At 39.9% G+C, this 25,541-nt stretch overlaps 1 protein-coding gene across 2 annotated transcripts in view; it reads left to right on the top strand.

Annotated features, from left to right (window-relative positions):
* Positions 1–277: 277 nt before the first annotated feature.
* The window catches only part of LOC127356981 (deleted in malignant brain tumors 1 protein), a 106,196-nt gene continuing 80,932 nt past the window's right edge, over positions 278–25,541 (top strand). Inside the window, exons 1-6 of one of the 2 annotated variants that reach the window (XM_051389095.1) lie at positions 278–520; positions 2,986–3,140; positions 4,238–4,383; positions 8,331–8,372; positions 8,587–8,622; positions 8,706–9,020. In XM_051389095.1, the coding sequence (XP_051245055.1) occupies positions 293–520; positions 2,986–3,140; positions 4,238–4,383; positions 8,331–8,372; positions 8,587–8,622; positions 8,706–9,020 (922 nt within the window). In that variant the 5' untranslated portion in view covers positions 278–292. Of the gene's footprint in view, positions 521–2,985; positions 3,141–4,237; positions 4,384–8,330; positions 8,373–8,586; positions 8,623–8,705; positions 9,021–24,723; positions 24,807–25,002; positions 25,039–25,120; positions 25,436–25,541 lie in introns of those variants that run through there. The other variant, XM_051389096.1, reaches the window with a different exon arrangement.

Raw genomic sequence — 25,541 nt, 5'->3', positions numbered from 1 at the left:
TGTTCCCTTACTCAAGCCAGACGGAGACTGTAGACTTTGTGGAGATTATAAATGAACTGTTAATAGAGTCTCCACCCTAGAACAGTACCCCATACCCAAAGTGGAGGATTTGCTGTCTGTGTTAGCCGGAGGACAGCAGTTCACTAAACTTGACATGAGTCATGCATATCAACAAATCCAAATGGATGACCAGTCTAAGAAGTATCTAACTGTGAACACTCACCGTGGCATGTTTACATATAACAGACTACCATTTGGTGTGTCCTCTGCTCCCGCGATCTTCCAAAGAACCATGGAGGGGGTCCTTCAGGGAATACCCCAAGTTGCTGTTTATTTGGATGATATTTTGGTTACCGAGGCAACTAGAGAGATGCACCTCAGGAACCTGGATGAGGTGTTAACCAGGTTGGAAGATGCTGGTCTCAGGCTAAAAAGAACCAAATGCACCTTGCTGGCTGATGAAGTTCAGTACCTTGGATACAAAGTGGATGCTAAAAGGATTCACACTGTGGAAAACAAGGTAAAAGCTGTTGTTGATGCCCCCACACCAACTAGTGTGACAGAGCTTAAAGCTTACTTAGGCTTATTTAACTATTATAATCGCTTCCTTCCCAATCTTTCCACATTGCTTGCCCCTTTATACTATCTGTTGAAGAAGAATGTAAGCTGGGAATGGAGTGAGAGTCAAAATGAAGCTTTCCTAAAGTCTAAAGACTTCTTAAAATCAGCAAACGTATTAGTGCACTATTCAGGAGACAAAGATTTAATATTAGCATGTGATGCCTCACCATACGGTGTGGGAGCTGTGCTGTCTCACAGGTTGGACAATGGAACAGAAAAACCAATCGGATTTGTCTCCCGAACCTTGACACCAGCGGAGGGAAAGTATTCGCAGCTGGATAAAGAAGGTTTGGCTGTGATTTTTGGTATAAAAAGGTTCCACAAATACCTCTATGGCAGGAACTTTACAATTGTAACAGATCACAAGCCCCTGATTTCACTGTTCAATGAAACTAAACCTGTACCTCAGATGGTTTCACCACGGGTTCAGCGGTGGGCTGTCTGGCTCAGAGCTTATGAGTATCATATAGTGTACAGGCCAGGAAAACAAAATGCGAATGCAGATGCCCTCAGTAGGCTTCCCTTGCCAGAGGCACGCCCTGCTGTAGGAGGGGAGGAGGAGCTAGTGCTGATGCTGGATGTGATGGATGATGCACCTGTATCCACAGAACAAGTAAGACAATGGACAGCCAAAGATGTAACACTGTGGCATGTACATGAGTTTGTGTTAAGAGCCTCAATTCATGCCTTATTTTACCCAACGCTTAGAATTAAGTGTTCGAGATGGATGTGTGCTGTGGGGTGCTCGGGTCATTATTCCTCAGCAAGGAAGAAAAATGTTGCTGAAGTTGCTGCATCAGTCCCATCCAGGAATGTCTAGGATGAAAGGTTTGGCAAAGTCATATGTTTGGTGGCCTCGGATGGATCGGGATGTAGAAAGTGAAGTACACCGGTGTGAAGCCTGTCAAAGGCACAGCAAGTCCCCTACTACAGCACCATTACATCCATGGGAATGGCCGGAGAAGCCAGGGACTCGACTTCACATGGATTATGCGGGTACCTTTTTAGGCAAAATGTTTTTGGTGCTGGTTGATTCACATTCTAAGTGGATGGATGTATATTCAGTAAAAACAGCAACCACTCATGTTACCCTTGAGAAACTCAGACAAAGCTTCAGTATCCATGGATTACCAAAAATGTTGGTGAGTGATAATGCTACCTGCTTTACAAGTGCTAAGTTTGCAGATTTCATGTCCAAAAATGGTATAAAACATGTGACTTCTGCCCCTTTTCATCCTTCGTCTAATGGGTTGGCCGAAAGAGCAGTTCAGACCTTTAAGGAGGGGATGAAGAGGATGCAAGGAGGAAAGGAGAGCTTGGAAACTAAAGTGTCGAGATTCCTGTTTAGTTACAGAATCACTCCACACTCCACCACAGGTTTGTCCCCGGCAGAGATGCTCATGTCCAGGAGGCCCCGGTCCATGTTTGATTTGTTACTCCCAGACTTGAAAACCAAGATGGAAAAGAAACAATGGAAACAAAAAGCTCATCATGATAAGACTATCAAACTCAGATGTTTTAATCCAGGAAATCTAGTTTTTACAAAGAACTATGGATACGGTCCCAAATGGATCCCTGGAACCATTGAGAGCTGCACAGGTCCACTGTCATATACAGTTCTCACCGAGAATGGACAGGTTTTGAAGAGACATGTTGATCAGATCAGGAGGAGGGAGCCAAGCAGACTTCCTGAACTAGATCCCAGTACACCCCAGGTTGTGACTAACCCACCAACTGTGGTGCCAGAACAAGTACCGTCCTCTGTATCTGTCTGTCCAACAACCCCTGTGAAGAACCCTGAGAGTGGTCTACCTAAGCTGGAGAGTGCGCCTAATCCTGTAGTGCAGGAACCACAAACACCAAGCTTGAGACGCTCTACTAGAGAGAGGCGTCCTCCAGACTATTATAGACCATAAATGTATGGCTAACAGACGGAGAATGTATTGGTTAATTAATTTCAGTTACTAAAATTCTTAGAGGGAATTAAAGGCTAAGTTTTAAAAGTGAAGAAAAAATATACACTGTATGTTATTATAATTTTGAGGAACTAAAATTTAAGTGAGGAACATGTATAATGTAATTTAATTTTACTTTCAGTTAAGTGATGGCTGCAGACCTGAGAGGGGAGGGATGTAATATCCTGAGATTGCTAATATTTGGTATTACCCTAGAGGGAGCTCTTGGGAATCCAAGTGTGTGTTACCTGGCAGGAAGTTACCTGCCAGGAAAGGTATAGGTAGAGGCCCCCTGGTGGCATGTGTGTGTTATGTCTGTGCTGCCTGAAATGTTTGATTAAAGCCACAAGAAACCTACTATTGAAGCCCTGGGTACTCCTTTGTCAAATGCCGATCCACTATGTTATAGGAAGGAAACGGACAGAACGTGTGGACAGAACGGTTCGACACCTCCTCGGTGACAGCAACGGCCAAACTGCAGAGCAGCCCCCCGACGACGAGCATTGGAGCGCCAGTTTTACTCTGGCCTGGGTTGGCAGACGGACATCTGCCACCGGGAAGACCGTGAGTAAAAAGATACATTTAAGTGGCAGATAGAAAGAGTTGGGTGGGGGAGAGGTGAGTTGGCATACGTTTAAGGGGACACACTACTCGCCCTGCGTTTCTATCTCCCACAGCCACGGCGGAGGGCCTAGACGCTGGTGCTGAGTGAGAAGACCAAAAGTTGCTGGGCGACCGTGGACTGTGCATGAGGGACGCAGTATTTTATGGACAATTACAGACTGTTCAGGCTTCACCACAACAGTGGTGTTGCTTTTTTATCTTTTAGTGTTGTTTTAAGTGGTACCATCTTTTTATCTGTAGTAAATCCTTTTAAATGAATTTTTTTCTCTTGATGGACTTTTGACTCTGCCAACCCCAATTTAGAAGAACCTGTTTTTTTAGGAGTTGTAGGCTGCGTATTAATCCTAGGTGGCGTTGTCGGCTTTTAATTTAGATAATTTTACAGATTTTAAACAGGCCCTGGAATTAGAGGTTTGGGCCCGGCCACATAAGGATTTAAAAATGCACCTGCTAGTATCCTGATTATTCATTTTCGTGTAAACGAATCCTCTGTTGTAAGTCACGTTATACATTTCATTTCCTATATGCAGCCTGGTCATGAATTATGAGACCAGACACAGACCACCCTCCATCTCACTGGATCAGTCTGTGCAAAGAAACTACAGTTCTGCTACAGCTGGGCTGTGGTATGGAACAGAGGACTCCTTGGACGGCCTACTTTGGTGATGGAACCGGACAAATCTTTCCATCAGCGTCAGCAGTCTTAAAATTAAGTGAGAGGAAATGTGGATTTCTGTCAGTGAGAAAGAAACAAGCAGTCAGTATATCGTAGTATATCACTGTATATTATCTCTTTACTGTCTGTGTACTCGTGATGTAAATCTCTTTCAACAGATCCAGTTAATATATTCAGAAAAGCCCTCCTGTCTTTGATTCTGGTGTCGGTGACCATTTTCCTTTATTTCTGTTGCAAGGTACTGTGTACATATTTGTTCCTGAGAGGTTTGGCTAAAATCCAGAATGCAGTCTGTGCATATTTAACTGGAACAGAGGAAAGATGCAACCAGTTAAATGTGCATGCTGTCATGTCTCTGCAGGCCACCAGAGGGCAGAAATCAACCACACAGGAGACGACTGAGGTGGAGTATCATTACCTTGATGTTGTCAGAGCCTGAGGGGGCCCTGCTGAGGAGGAAGGAGCCCAGCAGTAGGACCCCAATGATCCTATGCCACATCCAGACAGGTTTATTTGCTGCCACACCATTTATCAGTTCAGTCAGGAATTGTATATTTTCATATTGCAGAAGAGAAGAGTGCTTGTATCAGTGAGTCAAACATAAAGGATGACAATTAAATTCATTCATTTTTTCTTGTGTCTGTAACTGTCTTCAGACTATAGACTCTTTTTTGTTTGGGTCAAATGTTATGGATCTGCCACACACAATGCCCATGTATTATTGTTCCAAAACCACAAACCACAACAGACCTTTTCCACTTAAACATTATTCCAGCAACCCAGTCACGTTTTATTGTGTTCACATTGGGCGATGTTATGTTGGCTACTGTGGGACTGTGCCTTGTTTACTGGCTGTTCTGTCCGACACTGTCAAGTCACAGTAGTTTCCAAGTTACGTGTAGATATCAGCCCTATGCTATTTAACTGTTTAACAAGCACTCACATAAGACCCTAAACAACTTCAGCTTAATAAAATGTTGCTGGGTGACATTGTATTAAGCTAAATTGTAATAGTGCTAGTTGACAATGGTCAACTTGAGCATAAAATCTATCGTGGGGCTTTGCAGTGTGTTGTACGGGGAAGAAGGCCGTGCTGGAGCAGAGGTACACGGTTAACTTTGCATGAGTATGTGAAGCAAAAGCTTTCTTTCTGTGTGAACACTGTGACGACTGTCCACTCTTTCTTCCTGTTTCTGTTTGTGTGGCTGCTTTCTGTGTAGGTACTAGAGGTGGGTGTAGCAGAGGCTCAATAGCAGCTGTGTCAGTGCGCCTTCAAAAACCCTCTTGGAGCTGAGTACTGGTTCTCTCTTCAACTACTACAACTATTGGGTTTTGGTTTGGTGGTTTGATTGTGTTGCTGTACCTTACAACACAGCACTCACACACTTCTCCACTCATGCTCTCACACCGCTGATCTCACCGATTTCACATTCTGAGTTTTCCTCTTAGTTTTATTCTTTGCCTAAATAACAACTAGTAACGTGATTTTGGGAAATTGTAATCACCCAACCAATTTTGACAAAGTATTGAGAAAAAAGAAATCAGAATTGTCTCCCTGCTGTATGAGGACCAGGGAATGAGGGGACAAACTGTCAGTCTCTGCCCTAAACCCAAACCCTTTAAGCTGGATGTAAAGTTGGATGTGTCTCCAGGGTGTAGATAGAGAATAAGATATTCCTGTGAAAAGGATTCCCCCCTGAGAGCTAAACTGTGAAGTAAAGGGGTCCACACCTACACATACAGTGGAGGGTGGTCAGGCTCATCCAGCTTGCCAGATATTGACTGGTAAAGGAATACCTTTTTATGAGACTTGATGATGAAATGTAAACAGGGTTTATGTGACATCATGACTGCCAAACCACACTAAATCAAACCATGGTGTTGATTGCCACAGCGCCTGGGTACACCAAGAAACACATCTTATACCGATAGTACAACCTTGGCCCTGGCCAGCAGTGGGGTAAATTCTAGAGACAAAGGGAATGAGCAGACAGGAAGTCATCCAATGGTGGTGTATTGCTCTTTAGCTCTTCAGTTCTACCATGAAACCTTGAGGATTTAAGATGGGGGTGTAAACCTATCATGGGTCAGACCACACCACCTCAGTGAGTCTGTCAATATGGAGAATAATGAATATGTTTGCCTATGTCACTTCCTGAAGGCTCCCTGCTGCAGATAGTTGGTATGGGGTGGAGAACTGGAAAAAGGGAAAAGTTGATTGTCTAAGCAGCTGCTCTGAAGACTTTGGGGAAGTTGGCCCTAAATGATGATTGTTAAGGTTCTTAGTCCAACCTAACCAGGAGGATCAGGGCATTGGGGTCACCGCTAGGAATCATGTTGCATGGTCAAGACGAAAGCTATTAGTAGTTCAGTCAGCCAACTCGCGTTTGAAATGTTTATTACAGCAGTATAGCATATTTAGATTTTGGCGTCTAGGCTCCGACCTCATCATTCCCTGCAGATATGTTTACATAGAGATATTGGGGAGTGATGAGCAAATACCTTAACCCCTAGCCGTAACCTACAGACTGCCTGAACGAACTGCTCCATTTCTGAAAAACTGTGGAAGGATATTTGCTCGTGACAGCTGACTGAAAGTGGATTCAGCTGTTTGAGAATGGCCACTTTTTATAGCTCATATTGATTGGCTGGCTGAGTATGTATGAGGTAAATGTCAGTGTAGCAGCTAGTTGGCTCCTGCAAGAAACTCTCGTGCTCCATAAATGTAATACACTTTTTCAGAAATGAGAAAAGATTGTTGATCGTGTTCCTTCATGACCTTCCTGTTCAGCAGTTAACCATAATGAATACACCCAGTTATCTTGTATGTGAACATACATACCCATGCACACAAGTGTGCACATGTGGTTGCATGTGGTTGTGTCTATATACATCCATCAGCTTCCTCTTTTCTAGAAAAGATGCACATAGACTGTGAGCCAGTTTCCTTTTCTCTCTTATTTTCTTATCTGAATTATTTATTGATTTTTACAGGGTGACTGTATTTAGTTTACTCAATATTTGAAATCATAATTTCAACCTGTTTGCATTATGTAGAAAAGAGTCATACACCATCTATGTTCTTAGCAGTACGTTTAAAAAGAATCCACAGTTTATAGGAAGTAGTTGGTTTGGAGATCTTTTGTGACAAACAAGAATTTATAAAAATGTTTTCAAGAACTTGGGTTTGTTTTAATTTACTGAATGCATAGGTGAGTTTGTAACATTTGAGGAACCAGTGTTAGTTCCAGTTAGACTTTTTCTTAGTTGTATGACTCAGCAACAAGTGTCCACGTGGTTTTCAAACTCAAGTGTGTCAATGTCACTTACTTCACTGTACCTACACAGTATGTGTATCTCATCTAAGCCCTGGCAGAGAGACTGATGATTCAATGGTCGGGTAGTGTAATAAAACCAGAACAATCTCAATGACAACTGAACTAATTTCATCCCATTATGGAGGCCATGAGATGTTGCTACAACCAACAGAAACCTTCCCACTTCCTGAGCCTTGTTCTAACAATCTTTTCAAACTAAAATTTCCAAAGTAATTAATGGATCTCAAAATAAATCAATGTTGTACCATGAGTGTGTACTATACCAAATAGCAGACATTAATATGATAGCAAGAAAGGAAACCTTCACTGGGATCAGCCAAAGGAGAGAGTCTAATATATCACATTTTATGATAAACAATGCCTCACTGCATATTTATATTTCTGGATTATGTAACCTGACACACCACAAATAATAATTGTTGGTATTTTCAAGGATCGTAATGTTGTCTTTTCTGACATCTACTTGTTTTTCATTACAATAAGTACAGAAGAACCTTTATTCAGCATTTTCTTTATTTAATATTCCCTGTTGTCATGCTTCATGTTGAAATGTCCACATAGGTCTGCCATTTAAACCAACAGAGGCAAACAACTTGTGTTGGTTTTCATGAAGACGCAGCAGTGTTGAAACATTAGTCTGTTTGCAAAATTGGAAGAAGAAGAAGACAAACAACAGTTTCCTGTTGAATCTCTGCCTTTAGGGATCTTCAAGTTGAAGCTAATTTCATCCACCATCCAGCACTTTGATGATGAATTCACTTGAACTGAAGTTCTATACTAGTGCCAAACAAACTGCAGTCATATGTTTAAAGTAAAATTCTCTGAAAGCACAAAATGCCAACTATGGAATATCTTTGTGAGCATAGAGGTGACATAGTGAACTTGTTAATCTACAACAAATAGAATATTTCCTAGTTGCTTTGAATGTTGCTTGTGCTGCTGCACTCTATAATTAAACTACTGAGTACTTGGAGTTAGTAGAAAAACCAGCAGAAAGGAGGAAGTGTTTCAGGAAGAACAGCAGTGTGAAGTGTCTCTGTACACCACAGCTTTTAGTTGAGTTTTATCCTCTGCTCTGCCACTGAACACTCATACAGAGCATCCTTTCTGTCTCAGCCATGGGGAGCACACAACACAGAAACTTCTGTTTGATCACAGGTGAGAAGCATTTTCTGGAATTGAAATGTCTTCATTGTTTTTATATACAGATAGTACAGGAAGGAGGACTTTCAGAATCAGTGCTCAGTTTAAAAATCCTCACAGTTCTCATTTCATTGAATTCAATTAGGAAGCTAAATCACAAAGAGGGTGTCTTATATTTCAGCCTGTTTCAGCTTATATAATGAGACATGGTATTTTTTCTCCCCTGTAGTCTCTCTTCTCTTGACCGTATCTCCACCTGCTGCAGGTCAGTGCATTCTCCTGGGTTAAATACTTGCAGTTCTTCTCTGTATAAATACTAAAATTACTAAATATATTTTTTGTCTCTAGGCATACCGATCAGATTAACTGGGTCTGGGTCTACTCGGTGCTCTGGAAGAGTTGAAATCTATTACAATGATAACTGGGGAACAGTCTGTGATGACAGCTGGGACTTAAATGATGCTAAGGTGGTGTGCAGAGAGTTGGGCTGTGGTGCGGCACTGAGTGCCCCTCAGTCAGCACACTTTGGTTCAGGAACTGGACAGATCTGGCTTGATGATGTGGCCTGTTCAGGAAGTGAAAGGTCTCTAACTCAGTGTCAGCATGGAGGATTTGGGGCACACAACTGTAACCACGGTGAGGACGCTGGTGTGGTCTGTTCAGGTGAGAAGACATTTGGATCATTTACAGAATATCAAATAAATATAAACATATGATCTACTGTTTTCACTATCATCCAGTCATTGTGGTTTATGTTGTGTGTTGGTTGTTACCGTAAAAATATAGCTGATCACTAACTTAATGTAAATATAAAATTATTTATTTAAAGTTAATTAAACTTAAAATAGCAAAAAATAAATCTAATATATAAATGTATAAAGAGATAAATATGGAAATATAAAGAGAATTGCATGAAATAATCCAAAGAACAAATTAAAGTATTTTAATTAATTTTCATATTTATTTGTTTACTAATTTCTATATATGTTTTAATATATATTAATTTTTTCAATAAATGACTAAAATGTTTTTCTGTATATTTAAAGTTTTTTTGTTTTCAGTGACGGTGTATATATGCTGCTGTAGCTCAACCCAGATCATTTTGTTATATTCTTTATGACAGTACCACTGTACATTTAAATGTCCACTAGTTCTGCTCAATCACTCATCGCTCTCTTCTGCTTTTAGACACTTTGTTGCTAATCCAACAGTTGCTTACATACTATCAGTTCAGCAACGCAGTAAGGCACAAAGCACAGCACGAACATGAGACACAGCACTAATACCAGAGATATCCTTTTCACTGTGTTCATGTATGCATGATGGCTGCCCTGTGAATCCTGCGTCTGATTGGACCGTTGGTTGCGCACGTCCTCAGAAACTAACGCGACACGTTCACGTCACTGACGCATTCGCTTTCAGCAGCAAGTTTATCTCCAGTTTAAGAGGCTGTACAGGGACCATTTTTCCAGTAGATCTTCCTCAGTGTTAAACACTGGAAAACAATGGGTAATCACACTCTGCAGCAGAATGTCTAAAAGGGAATCAATTTGTGTTTGACTTTGGCTAACATACTCATGATACCTAGCACAAGTCTATTTCTTTGCTTGTGGGTATATCATTGGTTGCTATATACAAAAAACCCTCTTTATAAAAAAAGTTATTTTCTCTGTGTTCTGTCTGTAGGCATACCGATCAGATTATCTGGGTCTACTAGGTGCTCTGGAAGAGTTGAAATCTATTACAATGATACCTGGGGAACAGTCTGTGATGACAGCTGGGACTTAAATGATACTAACGTGGTGTGCAGAGAGTTGGGCTGTGGTACAGCACTGAGTGCCCCTCAGTCAGCACACTTTGGTTCAGGAACCGGACCAATCTGGCTTGATGATGTGTCCTGTTCAGGAAGTGAAAGGTCTCTAACTCAGTGTCAGCACAGAGGATTTGGGACACACGACTGTGGACACGGTGAGGACGCTGGTGTGGTCTGTTCGGGTGAGAAATATTTTTGATCACTTTTCTCTTCTACTTACTATTGTCATCATCTTTTATGTGTACAGTTACCATGGTTACATGTTGAAGGTATTGTTTACCTGATTATACAATACTGTAATAGTTCATACACACAGGGTCTGTGTCACTCTGCTCTGCTGTAATACAACAGTACAACAGCCCTGGCTTCAGTGTTGACAACGTTTTAAATTGAAAGTAGCTGTTTGAAAAGTCATGTGCTAAATTGAATATTTGTGAAAATTTACATGATAAATACACAATCTTTTTCAAAATGAAACTTAAAATAAGATTAATTTCAGTGACTATTTAACTTTATCATTAGTTTTTACTATAATTCCAGTTGTTATCATGCATCTGCAAATATCTTAAATTCAAAATCTTTTCATGAAGTGTCATGTATAGAGGATCCAGACACTGGAATATTCTCACTCTTGTAAACTGTGTGTATTGCTCAACTGAATGTGTGGCAGTTCTTCCCCTCTCAATGAGCAGTCAGTACAGTTCAGTGTTTTTGTATTAAAGGTCCAGTGTGTCACATTCAGAAGGATCTTTGGCAGAGATTATTAGTCTCATCAGTCTACAGTCACCTGGAAATAAGAATCGTCTTTTCGTTACCTTAGAATGAGCTGTTTATCTACAGAGGGAGCGATTCTCTTCTGTGGAGTCTGCCATGTTAAACTGCCATCTTTCTACAGTAGCCCAGAATGGACAAATCTGATTCAGACACTGATTCAGATCAGATATGTTCTATTCTCCTGTCAACTTTATTAAAGGGTTGCAAACATAATTCAGCCCAAGATGCATTTAACATTTATTATCGTGCTTCTTTTTTAGCAAGCCTCCCAAAGCCCAGCATCTCCATGATTCCTGCTGGTGAGGTTACCTGGGGTCAGGATGTTGACATCACTTGTTTGATCTCACTTCACACTCAACAACTTTTAAATGGAACATTCATTCTAAACCAGACCTCAGGTTCAGTAAGAGAGAAGCAAACGTCAAATAACACTGCTACCTTCAGAATCAGTAAAGTGGACTTTGTTGACGAGGGATCGTACCAGTGTCGGTATCAAACGCAGGTTTCAAGTCAAGACTTCTTCTCGCCTCTGAGTGACTCCGTCAGACTCTCTGTTACTGGTAAGAAAATGAAATTAATAAATACAATAAGACACCAAACAACACAATAAGTACACAGCAGTAGTGTAGAAACACCACAAACTGTAACCTGAAAGGTTTCATGTCCAGAGCTGGAGAAGTATTTCTCATTATCAATGAATTAATTATAGATAAATGAGGTATCACTGAAAATATTTTCCCTGAACACATAAATATATCTTTACCTCTTTTCCTGTACATTTCCTGTCTGTTAAGATTCTGATATATGAAGATGCAGCAGCTACTACAATTAGCCAGATTGCGACAAACTACTATAAACAGACTATGCACAGACAGTTTTCATTTTGCCCAGAAAGGATCTGAGCTCATGGACTCGCTTGATGCCTCCTTGATTGCTATGATCCAGATACACCACTACATGTGGAATCCCCTGAAACAAAGTGTCCATTATCTTTTGGAAAATGGTGGAGCTAGAATTAGAGCTTGATTACAATTAGTATTTAAAGAGTGGTTTAATTGTGAGTGTTGATTTTGATATACTGTTTTGAATCCTCATCATGTCCAGCTTTGTGAATAGCTTATCCCATGACAGGGTCTCACACATATCATCCACCCATGGCAATCGGTATAAGACCTGATTCACTGTAAGCCTATAGTCTCCTCATATCCATGCTTTGAAAACTGAACGTGCTGATGATGCACAGCCTCTGTAAATGTTCCAGCTCCTCCTCAACCTTGCCCTTCATGGCATAGGGCACCAGCCGGGTCATGAAAAATCATGGGGCCTCCCTACCTTGGAAAATCTCAAAGTCAGAGGAGGAGTCCCCCATGTCGTACCATTGTTTTCTTATGGCACGGTGCACCTGGCATACGATCCTCTTGTGCAAGTCGTCAAGTTTTTCTACCGTTTTTATACGCTCATAAAAGTTGAAATAGCACCCAATAAAATCAAGTAAAAAGTGGGCTATACTTCGCCACTCTCTTCCTTTTTTTGATGCTAGTAGATGTGACAGTAATGGAGTATGTGAGAGGCAAAGGAGGAATTGCTCATGTTGTGATAGTTTTATGTAGGTTAGTTGTCTTTGAGAGAGAAAAAGTAAGGGTGTGTCTACTTAATGTGTATATATGTATATATGCATGTGTGTATACTGTATATATATATTCAGATTTTCATTCCATATATTCAAGTTTCATCTTATATCCAATAATTTTCTAAAAGGCATCCAATAATATATATATATATATATATATATATATATATAGTCACGTTATGAATTAATTTTGAAATGTTCCAATTAATTTATTAATAACACCAACTATAACATGCTCGAGTGCACCAACTCAGTTTTAAAGTATCATCACATATGTACCTTCTTTTTTCTGTCGTTTTCCTCAATAAATAAAAAGTTTAGCATGAAGATTAGTCCACACTCCTCCCTCAGCTGGAAAAGTGAGGAGTTCTTCAAATCTCACTTTTGTTGTGCTAGAGCACAGATAGATTCTTGCTTTCAAAGGAGCTGTCCCTCAGCATGTTCTGAGCTTGTGATGCAGCTTGGGCATCACAACTGGTTTCCGTGCAGGCCAAAGGGTGAGGCGTAGAATTGCAGAGGAGCTGACGTTAAATAACAGCAGCTAAAAATGAGAGCGATCCTGGGGGTCAATAATGAACTAACTAATAGTTTTATCTGAAAAAGGGGCTGATTGTGTGCAGTTTCAACAGCCCGAAAACTGCACCACTTGTTACAACTCTGTCAGTTCTTCTGCACAGATCATAACCATCTTTATTGATGAAACATAGTGGTTGGTGGGGATTGCTTTCTTAGTTGTTCACAAGTAATTTCTGCCACGTTTCAAACAGACAACACCCTCAAAAAGGTATTTTATGTCTTTATGATTATGTCTTTGAGGACATTTGTGCTAAAATGAAATTGACATAAATCTAAAATAAGGTAGAATTACAGTCAACATACTTTCAAACTATGTGTGAATACACCAATGCAGTAAAAATATGAATATGAAGATATGAAAATATTTATGCAATATGAAGATATGCCGACAACACTGCAGTGGCACCTCTACAAAAGATACAAATCTTTCAGAAGGTACAGAACCTAACAGGCGCAGATACAATGTCTCCTTAATGCTGAACACTAATATAAATACAGAAATAACGCTTCCTAACACTGTAATAAAACACGGTGAAACACTGTAGTAAAACACGGTATAACGCTGTAATAAAACACAGTGTAACATTGTAATAAAAGACAGTGTAACACTTTAATAAAACATGGTGTAACAACGTTATAAAACACAAATCACACTTAAATTAACAGTTAGAAGAATTGTGGATTTCTGTCTGTGAGAAAGAAACGAGCAACCAATATATTGTAGTATATCCCTGTTCTCTTTACTGTCTGTGTACTCATGATGTAAATCTCCTTCAACAGATGCAGCAGTTAATGAAATCAAAAAGGTTATCCTGTCTTTGATTCTGGTGTTGGTGACCATTTTCATTTATTTCTGTTGCAAGGTACTGTGTACATATTTGTTCCTGAGAGGTTTGACTAAAATTCAGAATGCAGTCTGTGCATATTTAACTGGAACAGAGGAAAGATACAACCAATGAAATGTGCATGCTGTCATGTCTCTGCAGGCCACCAGAGGGCAGAAGTCAAGCACACAGGAGATGACTGAGGTGGAGTATCATTACATGGATGTTGTCACAGTCGGAGAGGGCCCTGCTGAGGAGGAAGGAGTTCAGTCACAAATTGTATATTTTCATATTGCAGAAGAGAAGTGTGCTTGAATCAGAGAGTCAAATATAAATAATAACTAAATTCATCAAGTTTTATTCATTTCTTTGGATAGTTCACCTACATGCAGTTTATAGAATATTTGTAACATTTCAACTGTTTTCTTTAGATGTTTAACAGATTTATCTACAGGATATATGTGACAGTTAATAAAAATATAATTTAATATGTATTTGTCCTTAACCTTAACCAACCTCCCACTGTGGTGAACTATCAGAAAACAGTGGTATCTATGCTAAGTAGCTGTTTAAATGTTACAAATCTGAAGGCTGACTATCCAAATTAAGTGTTGCAGACATTATCATTATTCTTTGTAGTTTTGCTCCTTTTTCACCATATGATTATTATTATTTTGTGTTTCCACCTATTTTTAGTGAAGCTTGTTTGAGATTTTATTTTGATTATACTTAATGAAACAGATTGCATAAACATGGTATTATGCTATATGTTTTTGCTTGACTCTGTAATTGTCATATTCTGGGGTCTGCTCATGACAGCTGACTGAAAGTGGATTCAGCTGTTTGAGAATGGCCACTTTTTATAGCTCATATTGATTGGCTGGCTGAGTATGTATGAGGTAAATGTCAGTGTAGCAGCTAGTTGGCTCCTGCAAGAAACTCTCGTGTTCCATAAATGTAATAAACTTTTTCAGAAATGAGAAAAGATTGTTGATCGTGTTCCTTCATGACCTTCCTGTTCAGCAGTTAACCATAATGAATTCACCCAGTTATCTTGCATGTGAACATACATACCTAGGCACACAAGTGCACACATGTGGTTGTGTGTGGCGCAAGTGTCAGTGTCGTGTTTACTGTCACAATGTACTTTACCAGACATCAAATATTAGTATTATTGCAGTACAGGAAACCTTCACTGTGAGCAACCAAAGGAGTCTTACACACCACATATTGAAGTTAAAGGACTTTTAAAAAAGGTTTTTATGATAAACAATGCCTCACTCCATATTTAGATTATTATGATCATATTTCATCATATCATATTTTATTTATTATGATTATATAACCTGAAACATCACAAATAATAACATGATATACCCATGTATCTGATTTACATTATGGTTTTTATTGCAATAAATACAGAAGAAGATTTATTGAGCATTTTTTTATTGAATATTTGATATTCCCTGTTTTCACAGTTTATGTTGAAAAGGTCACATAGGTCTGCCATTTAAACCAACAGAAGCAAACAACATTAGTCTGTTTGCACAATTAAAGGCTGTGAATGAATCAATAATAAATGAATTGCTGACACAACTAATTTAATTTATTTTTAGATTTAACCAAAAGTTCACAATTATTCTAAATTCAGTGTTTAATTTATCATTGCCCACCTTTAAGTTTTAGTTTTGGCCATCCAAGGGAAAAGTATCCATCATGTTAAACCTGGACCTTTGAGGTCAAGCAGTTTCACACAAACAGTAGCATACCAGGTGGATCCATCAATGGAGTAGCTTTCTATCTGAGGTTAAATATGAGGTGAAAAGTTTGTGGTCTGCCCAATGGCAGCAAACTTGCTCACTCAATTTATCTTGGAATGAATCCAGCTCATCCAGCTTGCCAGATATCGACTGTGGGTAGAGCCATGACTTTTCCCAAGGCAGTAGCAACACCCCTAGAAATATAATAAAGGTATACCTTTATATGAGACTTGATGATGAGATGTAAACAGGGTTTATCTGACATCATGACTGCCAAACCACACTAAATCAAACCATGGTGTTGATTGCCACAGCGCCTGGGTACACCAAGAAACACATCTTAGTACAACCTTGGCCCTGGCCAGCAGTGGGGTAAATTCTAGAGACAAAGGGAATGAGCAGACAGGAAGTCATCCAATGGTGGTGTATTGCTCTTTAGCTCTTCAGTTCTACCCTGAAACCTTGAGGATTTAAGATGGGGGCGTAAACCTATCATGGGTCAGACCACACCACCTCAGAGAGTCTGTCAATATGGAGAATAATGAATATGTTTGCCTATGTCACTTCCTGAAGGCTCCCTGTATACATGTGGTTGCATGTGGTGTATATATATTTATACATCCATCAGTTTCCTCTTTTCTAGAAAAGATGCGCATAGTCTGTGAGCCAGTTTTCTTTTCTCTCTTATTTTCTTATTTGAATTACTTATTGATTTTTACAGGGTGACTGTATTTAGTATACTCAATATTTAGAAACACAATTTCAACCTGTTTGCATTATGTAGAAGAGAGTCATGCACCATCTATGTTCTTAGCAGTACGTTTAAAAAGAATCCACAGTTTATAGGAAGTAGTTGGTTTGGAGATTTTCTGTGACAAATAAGAATTTATAAAAATGTTTTAAAGAACTTGGGTTTGTTTTAATTTACCAACTGTGTCGATGAGTCTGTAACATTTGATGAACCAGTGTTAGTTCCAGTAACACTTTTTCTTGTGTGTTTCAGCAACAAGTGGCCATGTGGTTTTAAAAGACGAGTATGTCAGTGTCACTTAACTTCACTGTACCTACACAGTATGTGTATCTGATCTAAGCCCTGGCCAAGAGACTGATGATAGTGTAATATAACCAGAACAATCTCAATGACAACTGAAGTAGTTGCACTGTGGTACGGCGCTCATTCAGCCTGCTTTGGTGGAGGATGTGGACAATGTAAAAAAATGTCTCTCCCAGTTCCTTTGTGGCTGCTGGTCTCCTCAGTAGCTGCTGGGATCCTGTTGCTGCTCCTATGGTCTTGGTTGTGGTCTGTCTGGTCTTCAGGAGAAGCTGAAAAGCCAAGCAGCCTGTAGGCGTCATCCAAACTCAATGTTTGTGCTCAATAGGACACACATGATATGACATTAAAAGGCTACTTGTTGCTGTATGTTTTCAAGACACTCTTATACTTAAATGTGTGAGTTTTTAGAGGGTGCAAAGAAGGTTTCTTTTTTCAGTGAGGGAACAATCATGGAGATGCGGAGGGTAAGGAGGGGGGTGAGGAGGAGGGGGACTATGTGAATGTTGGGCAAGTAAACACCAACAGAACCTAGAGGGCAAGCAGGAGGACTGGTGGTGGACATGGTGATGATGACATAGTGATGTTAATTATGATTATGAGAAAAACAGATTGGAAACAGTTATATAGAGGCTGTAGAGGATGAGGAAAATGACTATTCTAACGTAACCTAGCCATATACTGAACACGCAGTGGACATTTATGGAGAGTATGAGGATATTTATCCCACCCTTTAGGTTTCCACTTGTCAGTAGTGTCGCATTGATTATTGTGGATAAGCACACAACTATTGACCCAATGCCATTGTTTATTATAAACTGTGATATTAGTAATTAGTTTTAGTTCATAACTTGTTTTAGTTCATAACTAAATACATAATTGTCAGCCTGGTGACCAGCCAAAGGCTCCATCCTGTCACACAATCTATTTACATTAGTGTATTGGATTACACATAAATTAGACAATATAAGTAAGTAAACATAGTATTCAGTAAGAATGGTGAATGCTGTTGAAGACAGTGCAAAGACATTTTAAACAGTATACTATAGCCCATTTACAAGTAGTAAGTGAGTATGCTTTCTATTCTTAATATGCTTTATATTAAAATGCACACAGCAACAAGAAACACACACACACACACACACACACACACGTGTTAGATCCCAAGTTACCCCCGTATAGGTGGTACTGGACCAGCTCTCTGTTTAAAGGGTCTGAGCCTCTTGCCTATGAGTATTACCCTACTAGGTTAAAAAGAGGACTATTTAAGCTGGTGGCGAGGAGACACGCCTAGCTTCTTACTGCCTTCATCCGAACACCTACCCTGCTCACCCTAGTGCAGCACCTGACGGAATAGCCCCAGAGTCAAATACCACACTAGTCACGTTCGTTAACGGCAGCTCTCCTCTTATTGATCTGTGCACTTGTAAGTTGCTAGGATTATTTTAGTGGCTTGTACAGTAAGCCCCAAAGGTCTGTTTAATTTCTTTGGCTAGAGTAACCTGTTAGAACCATTAAGTTGATGAACACACTACCTAATACAGTTTTTCACGATTGTTTACACACTAAAATAAAAATGTCCACATAATTTGCGAAATTCTACTCCAAAACATTACACACAGTGATTTGTAAAACTCTATACACATTTTCACACCTTAGACACAGATAAGGATTTGTGAGGTTACTTCCTTGTCATTACAAAGCCCCGGATTGCCAATGACCACACTAATGAACAAATTGGATAATCACATCCACCAGGTGTGGAAGCACACATGTGCTAATTTAAAAACGCAGCACTCAGCCAGACGGAGAGATGATGAATAGTTACAGTATTCTTGTTGCTTTTACAGTAGTTTTTCTTCAGAGTCAAAGTGTATGTACTTCATGCAGTACTTTTTATTTGTCTACAGATTTTATTTGTTTCATTGATTTCATTGTTGGTTGATTACTGTAACTGATTATGGTAAGACATACTGTAAGTATTGAAATAAATACTTGAAATATTCAGTCTGCAGCATCAGTGTTGTGCAGTGCTTGGTAAGTTTATAGTAGGCCTATTTGTGTACATTCTCCCTATATCTCAAACTAATCATGAAGAATTTTGTGGGTTTGTCACTATTTTTTTGACATCTAAATTATCCCTTACATAATAATGTCTGGCCAAAAATCTAGCACATGCTATTTCCTAAAATTAGTTTTTTTACAAATGTGTTTTTTATTTATCACAGCAGTGTGAAAATGGCTGCAATAGTGTCTGATCATTGAGGACTGTGTTGGTTAAATGAAAACTAATAGCATTTTCACAAATATGTGTATGTGTTTTGACTGAAGTGTGTATGTTTTGACTGAAGTGTGTAATTTTGCAAACAATCTAGGAATTATGCAAATTGAGTGTGGTGTTTGGATAACTGTGATTATATTTTGAAAAAAGGAACCCGGTTTTCAAAATTGCGTGTAAACAATTGAAAAAAACTGTAATTACTGCCTGATGAGATATCATAAATCCAATGTCCACAATCTATTCTTTAACTTCAATGGTTATTTTTATTGCAAGATTTAGCAAGGGCCAGCATACAGCATGTACTGAGTCAAAAAACTGATTGTTCACATTCAGTAAATAATGATTAACTATGTTTCTAATATTAAGTAAATAACTGTTTAAAATTCAAACCCCTGATGAAAAGGCTTGTGGCTGAATGGTCCCTCTCTCAGCTTGTAGAGAGAGAGGAAAGAGGTGTACTGGCCGATGTTGAAACTCCCGACTTTGTCCAAAGTCCGCAAAGTCTCTGACCAGTGCAGTCTCTGATGGCAGGGTGAACGAAAGAGTGATCCTTGGTGATCAATTGGAACCTGTAGCCGGGTGGAGATGGTTAATCCTCCTCTGCCTGCCGCTCCAGTCTCGGCTGTAGGTTGTTGGACTTCTCTTTCTGTGATGATGCCATGTTCATTGCTCCATCTCTTGAGTCGAAATTCTAAGCTCAAAGATGAGTTGCTCTGATGTGGTCGATCGATCAATAAGTCTTGAACCCGAGAGCCGACCGAGGACTAACCACGATCCTCCTTGTGTAGCCCCTTTTATCCCCCTAGGGTGTTCGGTTCAGAGCCGTGCCACTTCCTCTTTTGCCCCTCACAAGACAGTCCTGTCAACTTCAAGATGTGTGTCCGCTGTGTGCGCTCAACTTCCCCTTTCTCTGCGCACCAGACATGTCTGGTTGCAATATGTGCCTTTTCACCTAGTTACTCGACACTTCAACATGATTTGCTCTCTTGACCTTACTTGCCATATCTTACTACTATACATTTATACTCATTAATTATCAAATAATCAGTTACAATCATATAATCATGTTCTCTTTCATTGTTACATATTTCATTTTGTAATGTAGAATCAACTTCAATCATTATACAGCTTTTGGTTATTATAATCTCTGTGCATTGCATTATTCAGATGGAGAGTCCCTAATGCTCCGTTGTGGTTTTAGCATATCAGGGATCTCAACTTACTTGACACCCCCTCCTTGAGATCACCCGCTACCTCTTGACGCCTCTGCCCTAATTCCCTGTGAACAGGGGATCATCCTCCTCGTAGTTTTCCTGAATGGTCAACACATCTTGTTCTGTTGGTGCAGGTGTCACTGGGGACAGGTGTGGTGGTCCAGGAGATGCCTCCCAATGATCAATGACCAGCAACTCATCCATGCATGATAAAATAACACAAAGTCCTACTTTTAGCAGCGTTTCGGCAAAAGCAAGCGAGCTAGGGCCGTGCTATTCGGGCCCTTTTAGTTATCTTCTGTGGCACGTCTCTGAGCCAATGATGCCAGCCATGGGGATTGTAGGACGGTAGGTGTCCTGAGCTGGTTGCAGTTTCAGCTTTGGGGAAACAGGCAGCGTAGGTCATGAACCAAATCACCACAATCACTTGGTCTATCTGCTGTGTCCAGTACAGGACTGCGATCACACCCCACCCTAGACCCCAGAGAATAATGACGCTGAGTTTGATCAGCCAACGCCTTCTTCCTCTTTCTTGCAGCGCCTTGGTCCGGGTGATTACGTAGCCTAATAGGCCAATGATCATTTGGCTTCGCATATGATGATGGCCATGTTATTTTAAGGTTGTTTGTTCTATTTTTTCTTGGTTCTTCTTTTCTAGTTAATTTATTTAATATTGCATTTCTTGCTCTCCCTTGAAGATGAGGAACTGCAAATGACTAGGGAGTGCCGGCGCCCAGTTCTTATAGGCTTTGTCTGGCTTAAGTGGTTTCTCTCTCACGACTCCTTTGGACCGACAGAGTCGATGGCTCTGAGCAACCCACACCAGAATTCTTAACTTCTTTCCACTCCATCACCTCCTTCTCCTCCGTCAGGAATCCTTTTTTTGCACAATCTAATTTTCTTTAGTCCCCTGCCTGCCCAGAGTCCTGAGGCTGTTCTCCTTAAGGCAACCCCCCCCCCATAAACAGTGGCCAGCCTGCCGTAGGGTAGTAGGTTTTGTGTGTTACTGGCCATTCTTGGTTCCTAGTTTTCTTCTAGCTTGGAATTGGCTTAAGCTGCTCCACTCGCTGGGTTTCCTTCTTCTTTAGTAACACTATGTTACTGTCTAGAACTTTCAATACAATGTCACATACTTCGTACTTAGCTTTGATGATCACATATCCTGACATAGACTTCACTAGCACCAAAAGGTATTTCTCACCTTTCTTCCCTGTCACCACCCATGGTACGGTGCTTTTAATGGTGAAGCCGTCCACTCTCTGTCCCCTGCGCCCTGCGTTGTATTGACCACACACTTTGCAGTCTTTCAGGACTCTTGAATTTGGCTTATTGGAACCCAAAACTGCTGCTTGTCCAATTCCATCCTGGTGGGCTTGGTGCCTGCATGGCCTAGCGCTTCATGTACGGCCTGCACCACCTCCACCACGGATTCTTCTGGGACCACCCTTACTTTGGGTGTCTCTTCCCACTTCTCGTTTTCGACAAAGAAGATTCTTCTCTCTTCACTGAACACCCTCATGAATATTATCTATATTTCTTACATACATAGAGCTAATCATTTACTGTAACCTACGGAGCCACAAGATAGAATCTAGTGCTCACTAGATACTATCTAGTGCTCACTAGATAGTATTAGATAGTATCTAGTGCGCACAAGATAGTATCTAGTGCTCACTAGATAGTATTAGATAGTATCTAGTGCGCACAAGATAGTATCTAGTGCTCACTAGATAGTATCTAGTGCTCACAAGATAGTAGCTAGTGCACACTAGAAACGTTTCATTTTTTTTTTTTTTCCCCCATGTCCCTTTAGGGACTCCGTAGTAACCTGATGCTATGCTCTATAATAATAAATTCAAAGGGTAAATTAATTATGTGAATGTTATTATTTTCTGTTTTGGTCTAATTCCGTTGTATGGTAGCCCACCATTTCACACGCACCCATGGCAGGCAAAGAAGAAGCTTCCGCTTTTTAATATGATCAAGTAATAGATATATGCTGTTTCTTTGTGAAAAAAAAAATGCCACCACCAGCTAGGTCCAGAGAAGAAGGTTCAGAGAGTGAGTGACGCATCCCTGAGAATAAAACTTAAGCTGCTAATTGTAATGCTAATGCTGGTGGCATCATTCCTTACAGGAACAGCACTGAAGCTGCACCTGTTCTTGTTGGAACTATTGGACAAAGGACACCATAGGGGAGGTCTATAAACAAGCTTGCAAGGCTCAATTCTTGGGGGGGGTAATAGCTGGGATCTGTATCTATTATACTGGCAATTCTCACAATATGCCATCACTTATTAGGCATAAGATGCCTGGCTGAGCATGTTTGATGAAAATGTCAGTGTAGCAGTTACTTCCCTCCAGCAAACACTTGAAAATAAAAAAAGATCACATAAATATTTCCTGTTTTTAACAATAAACCATGATGAATATATTCATTGAATATACCGCTTCCTCTTTTCAAGACAAATCTGTCTCTTAATTTTCTTCTGACTTAATTATTCATTCATTTTTCCAGGGTGACTGTCTTTAATAAGCTCCATCTTCTTCGCAGTACGTATAAAAAATCCAAAGTATATAATAAATCGCTATAGAGATTTAAGAGAGATTTTATAGAATTAGAAAAATTGTTTTTTCAGAATGTGAGTTTGAAGCAACAAGTGGCCCTGTGGTTTTTTTAAGTGTGAGAGTGTCGCAAACATTGATGTCGGGTGTTAAATGCTTTGAACCGTGGACCGGGGAACGCATCTTAACAAGGGGGGGCCATAATTTCAAGTCACGCGGGGGGGTGGGGGGGGCATCTGCATTGAAACAGACAATATTACTAATGTATTAAATAACGTATCGGAGCACTTTTTTTTATTCCGACACCACATAGTCACATCTACAATACACGCATGATGAACACGTACACATGCTTGCTCAGATTAACCCCTCTGATCCCACTCTAACATTCACACACAACAGGCCAAGCCTATTTACACATAAACGCCCAGATGAAAAGTACATCCGTACAACCACAACCAAAACTCATCTTGCTGCCTTGAATCTAAATCAACATCATAGTCATTATCATCACAAGTCAACACTCATATCAGACTGATGATAACATTCCACACAACAGGCCAAGCCTATTTCACATAAACGCCCAGATGAAAAGTACATCCGTACAACCACAACCAAAACTCATCTTGCTGCCTTGAATCTAAATCAACATCATAGTCATTATCATCACAAGTCAACACTCATATCAGACTGATGTGCAGAGCCGCACACACACACACACACACACACACACACACACAGCAGCAGCTGTTGGTGAGAGTGCGTGAAGGTGTGTGGTGACTAGTATTGTTTGGCTCGTAAAAACACAGATACAACTTAGGCTTTTATTCATATAAAATAAGTTTGGTAGGTTAGGTAAAGGTTCATTTTTTTAATTTTCAGGTGATTTCACTAATGAAAAAATACCTTATATATGTTGTTAAGTTGTTGTTGTTCTTTATTTTTATTTTAATACATACAACACAGGCCACACCATAATATACTAAAGAATACAAATACCCCTGGGGGCCACACATCATGGCAAAGCACGAAATCAACTTCATGACCGAAAGGCCAACTCATTAGTCCACCAAATATCCCAACAAACCTCAAACAATCCGCCCAAAAATTCTGCACTTAGAATACCTACAGACTCCTATACACCTCTACCCAAACAATTAAAGAGAGAGAAGAAGAAAAAAAAGTTGACACAATGTCTTCCATCCATTCATCCTGGCTCCGAGCTCTGCTCCTCTGCACACTTTCTAACGCAATTCTCTTTGTGCTCAAGGATCATCAATCACCTGCCAGACACTCTCCTCCACCGTCATCATCAACCTCTACTATCGGATCGTCCTTCCCCGCCAGAAGCTCATCATCTCCTCTCTACATTACCTCCATGAATTTTGTTTGCCATTTTGTCAGCACATGACATGTCAGATGAACTCTTTTGACGTATTTGTAATGTATCTGCATTTGTTTAATGTATTACAGGTTTAAACGTATCATTTTTGTTTATTCCATGACATTTAAACCAACAGAAGTGCCAACAACAGTTTCCAGTTGAATATCTGCCATCAGGGCTCTTAAAATTGATGCAATTATCATCCACCAATTAACATATTTCCACTCTGAGTTTTCTTTGCCACAGAAACTGCAGTCATGTGTTAAACGTAAATTTTACTGAAAGCACAAAATGACACATATGAAATATCTTTGTGAGCAGGTCAGGTGACATTTGGTGACCTTGTTAATGCAACAAATATAATATTTAATAGTTGCTTTAAATGTTGCTTGTGCTGCTGCACTCTATTGAGCAAAGACCACAAAAGAGGAAGTGCTTCAGGAAGAACAGCAGTGTGAAGTGTCTCTGTACACCACAGCTTTCTATCCACTTCTCTGCCACTGAACACTCATACAGAGCATCCTTTCTGTCTCAGCCATGGGGGGCACACAACACAGAAACTTCTGTTTGATCACAGGTGAGAAGCATTTTTGTTTTTATATGCAGATAGTACAGAAGGAGGACTTTTATAATTTGTGATCAGTTTAAAAATCTTACAGTTCAGTGAATTCAATTAGGAATTTACCAAATCACAAAAACGATGTCTTATATTTCAGCATGTATAATGTCTTTCACCTTGTATAATAAAGCATGGCATTTTGTCTCCCCTGTAGTCTCTCTTCTCTTGACCTTATCTTCATCTGCTGCAGGTCAGTGCATTCTCCTTGTAGTTTTTCATGTATGCTCTGTTTAAATATTGCATATTATATATTATATGTTTTTTCTCCATAGACGTACTGATCAGATTATCTGGGTCTGGGTCTACTCGGTGTTCTGGAAGAGTTGAAATCTATTACAATGATACCTGGGGAACAGTCTGTGATGACAGCTGGGACTTAAATGATGCTAACGTGGTGTGCAGAGAGTTGAGCTGTGGTACGGCACTGAGTGCCCCTCAGTCAGCACACTTTGGTTCAGGAACTGGACAAATCTGGCTTGATAATGTGGCCTGTTCAGGAAGTGAAAGGTCTCTAACTCAGTGTCAGCACAGAGGATTTGGGACACACAACTGTAGACACAGTGAGGATGCTGGTGTGAACTGTTCAGGTGAGAAGACATTTGGATCATTTACAGAATATCAAATGAATGTAAACATTTGATCTACTGTGTACATTTCTATTATTCAGACATTGTGGTTTATGATGTGTGTCAG

Source organism: Dicentrarchus labrax, unplaced genomic scaffold (genome assembly GCF_905237075.1).
Source record: "Dicentrarchus labrax unplaced genomic scaffold, dlabrax2021, whole genome shotgun sequence".
NCBI classification, from domain to species: domain Eukaryota; kingdom Metazoa; phylum Chordata; class Actinopteri; family Moronidae; genus Dicentrarchus; species Dicentrarchus labrax.
The sequence above is the reverse complement of the archived record's forward strand: the minus strand, read 5'-3'. Positions and strand labels throughout refer to the sequence as shown.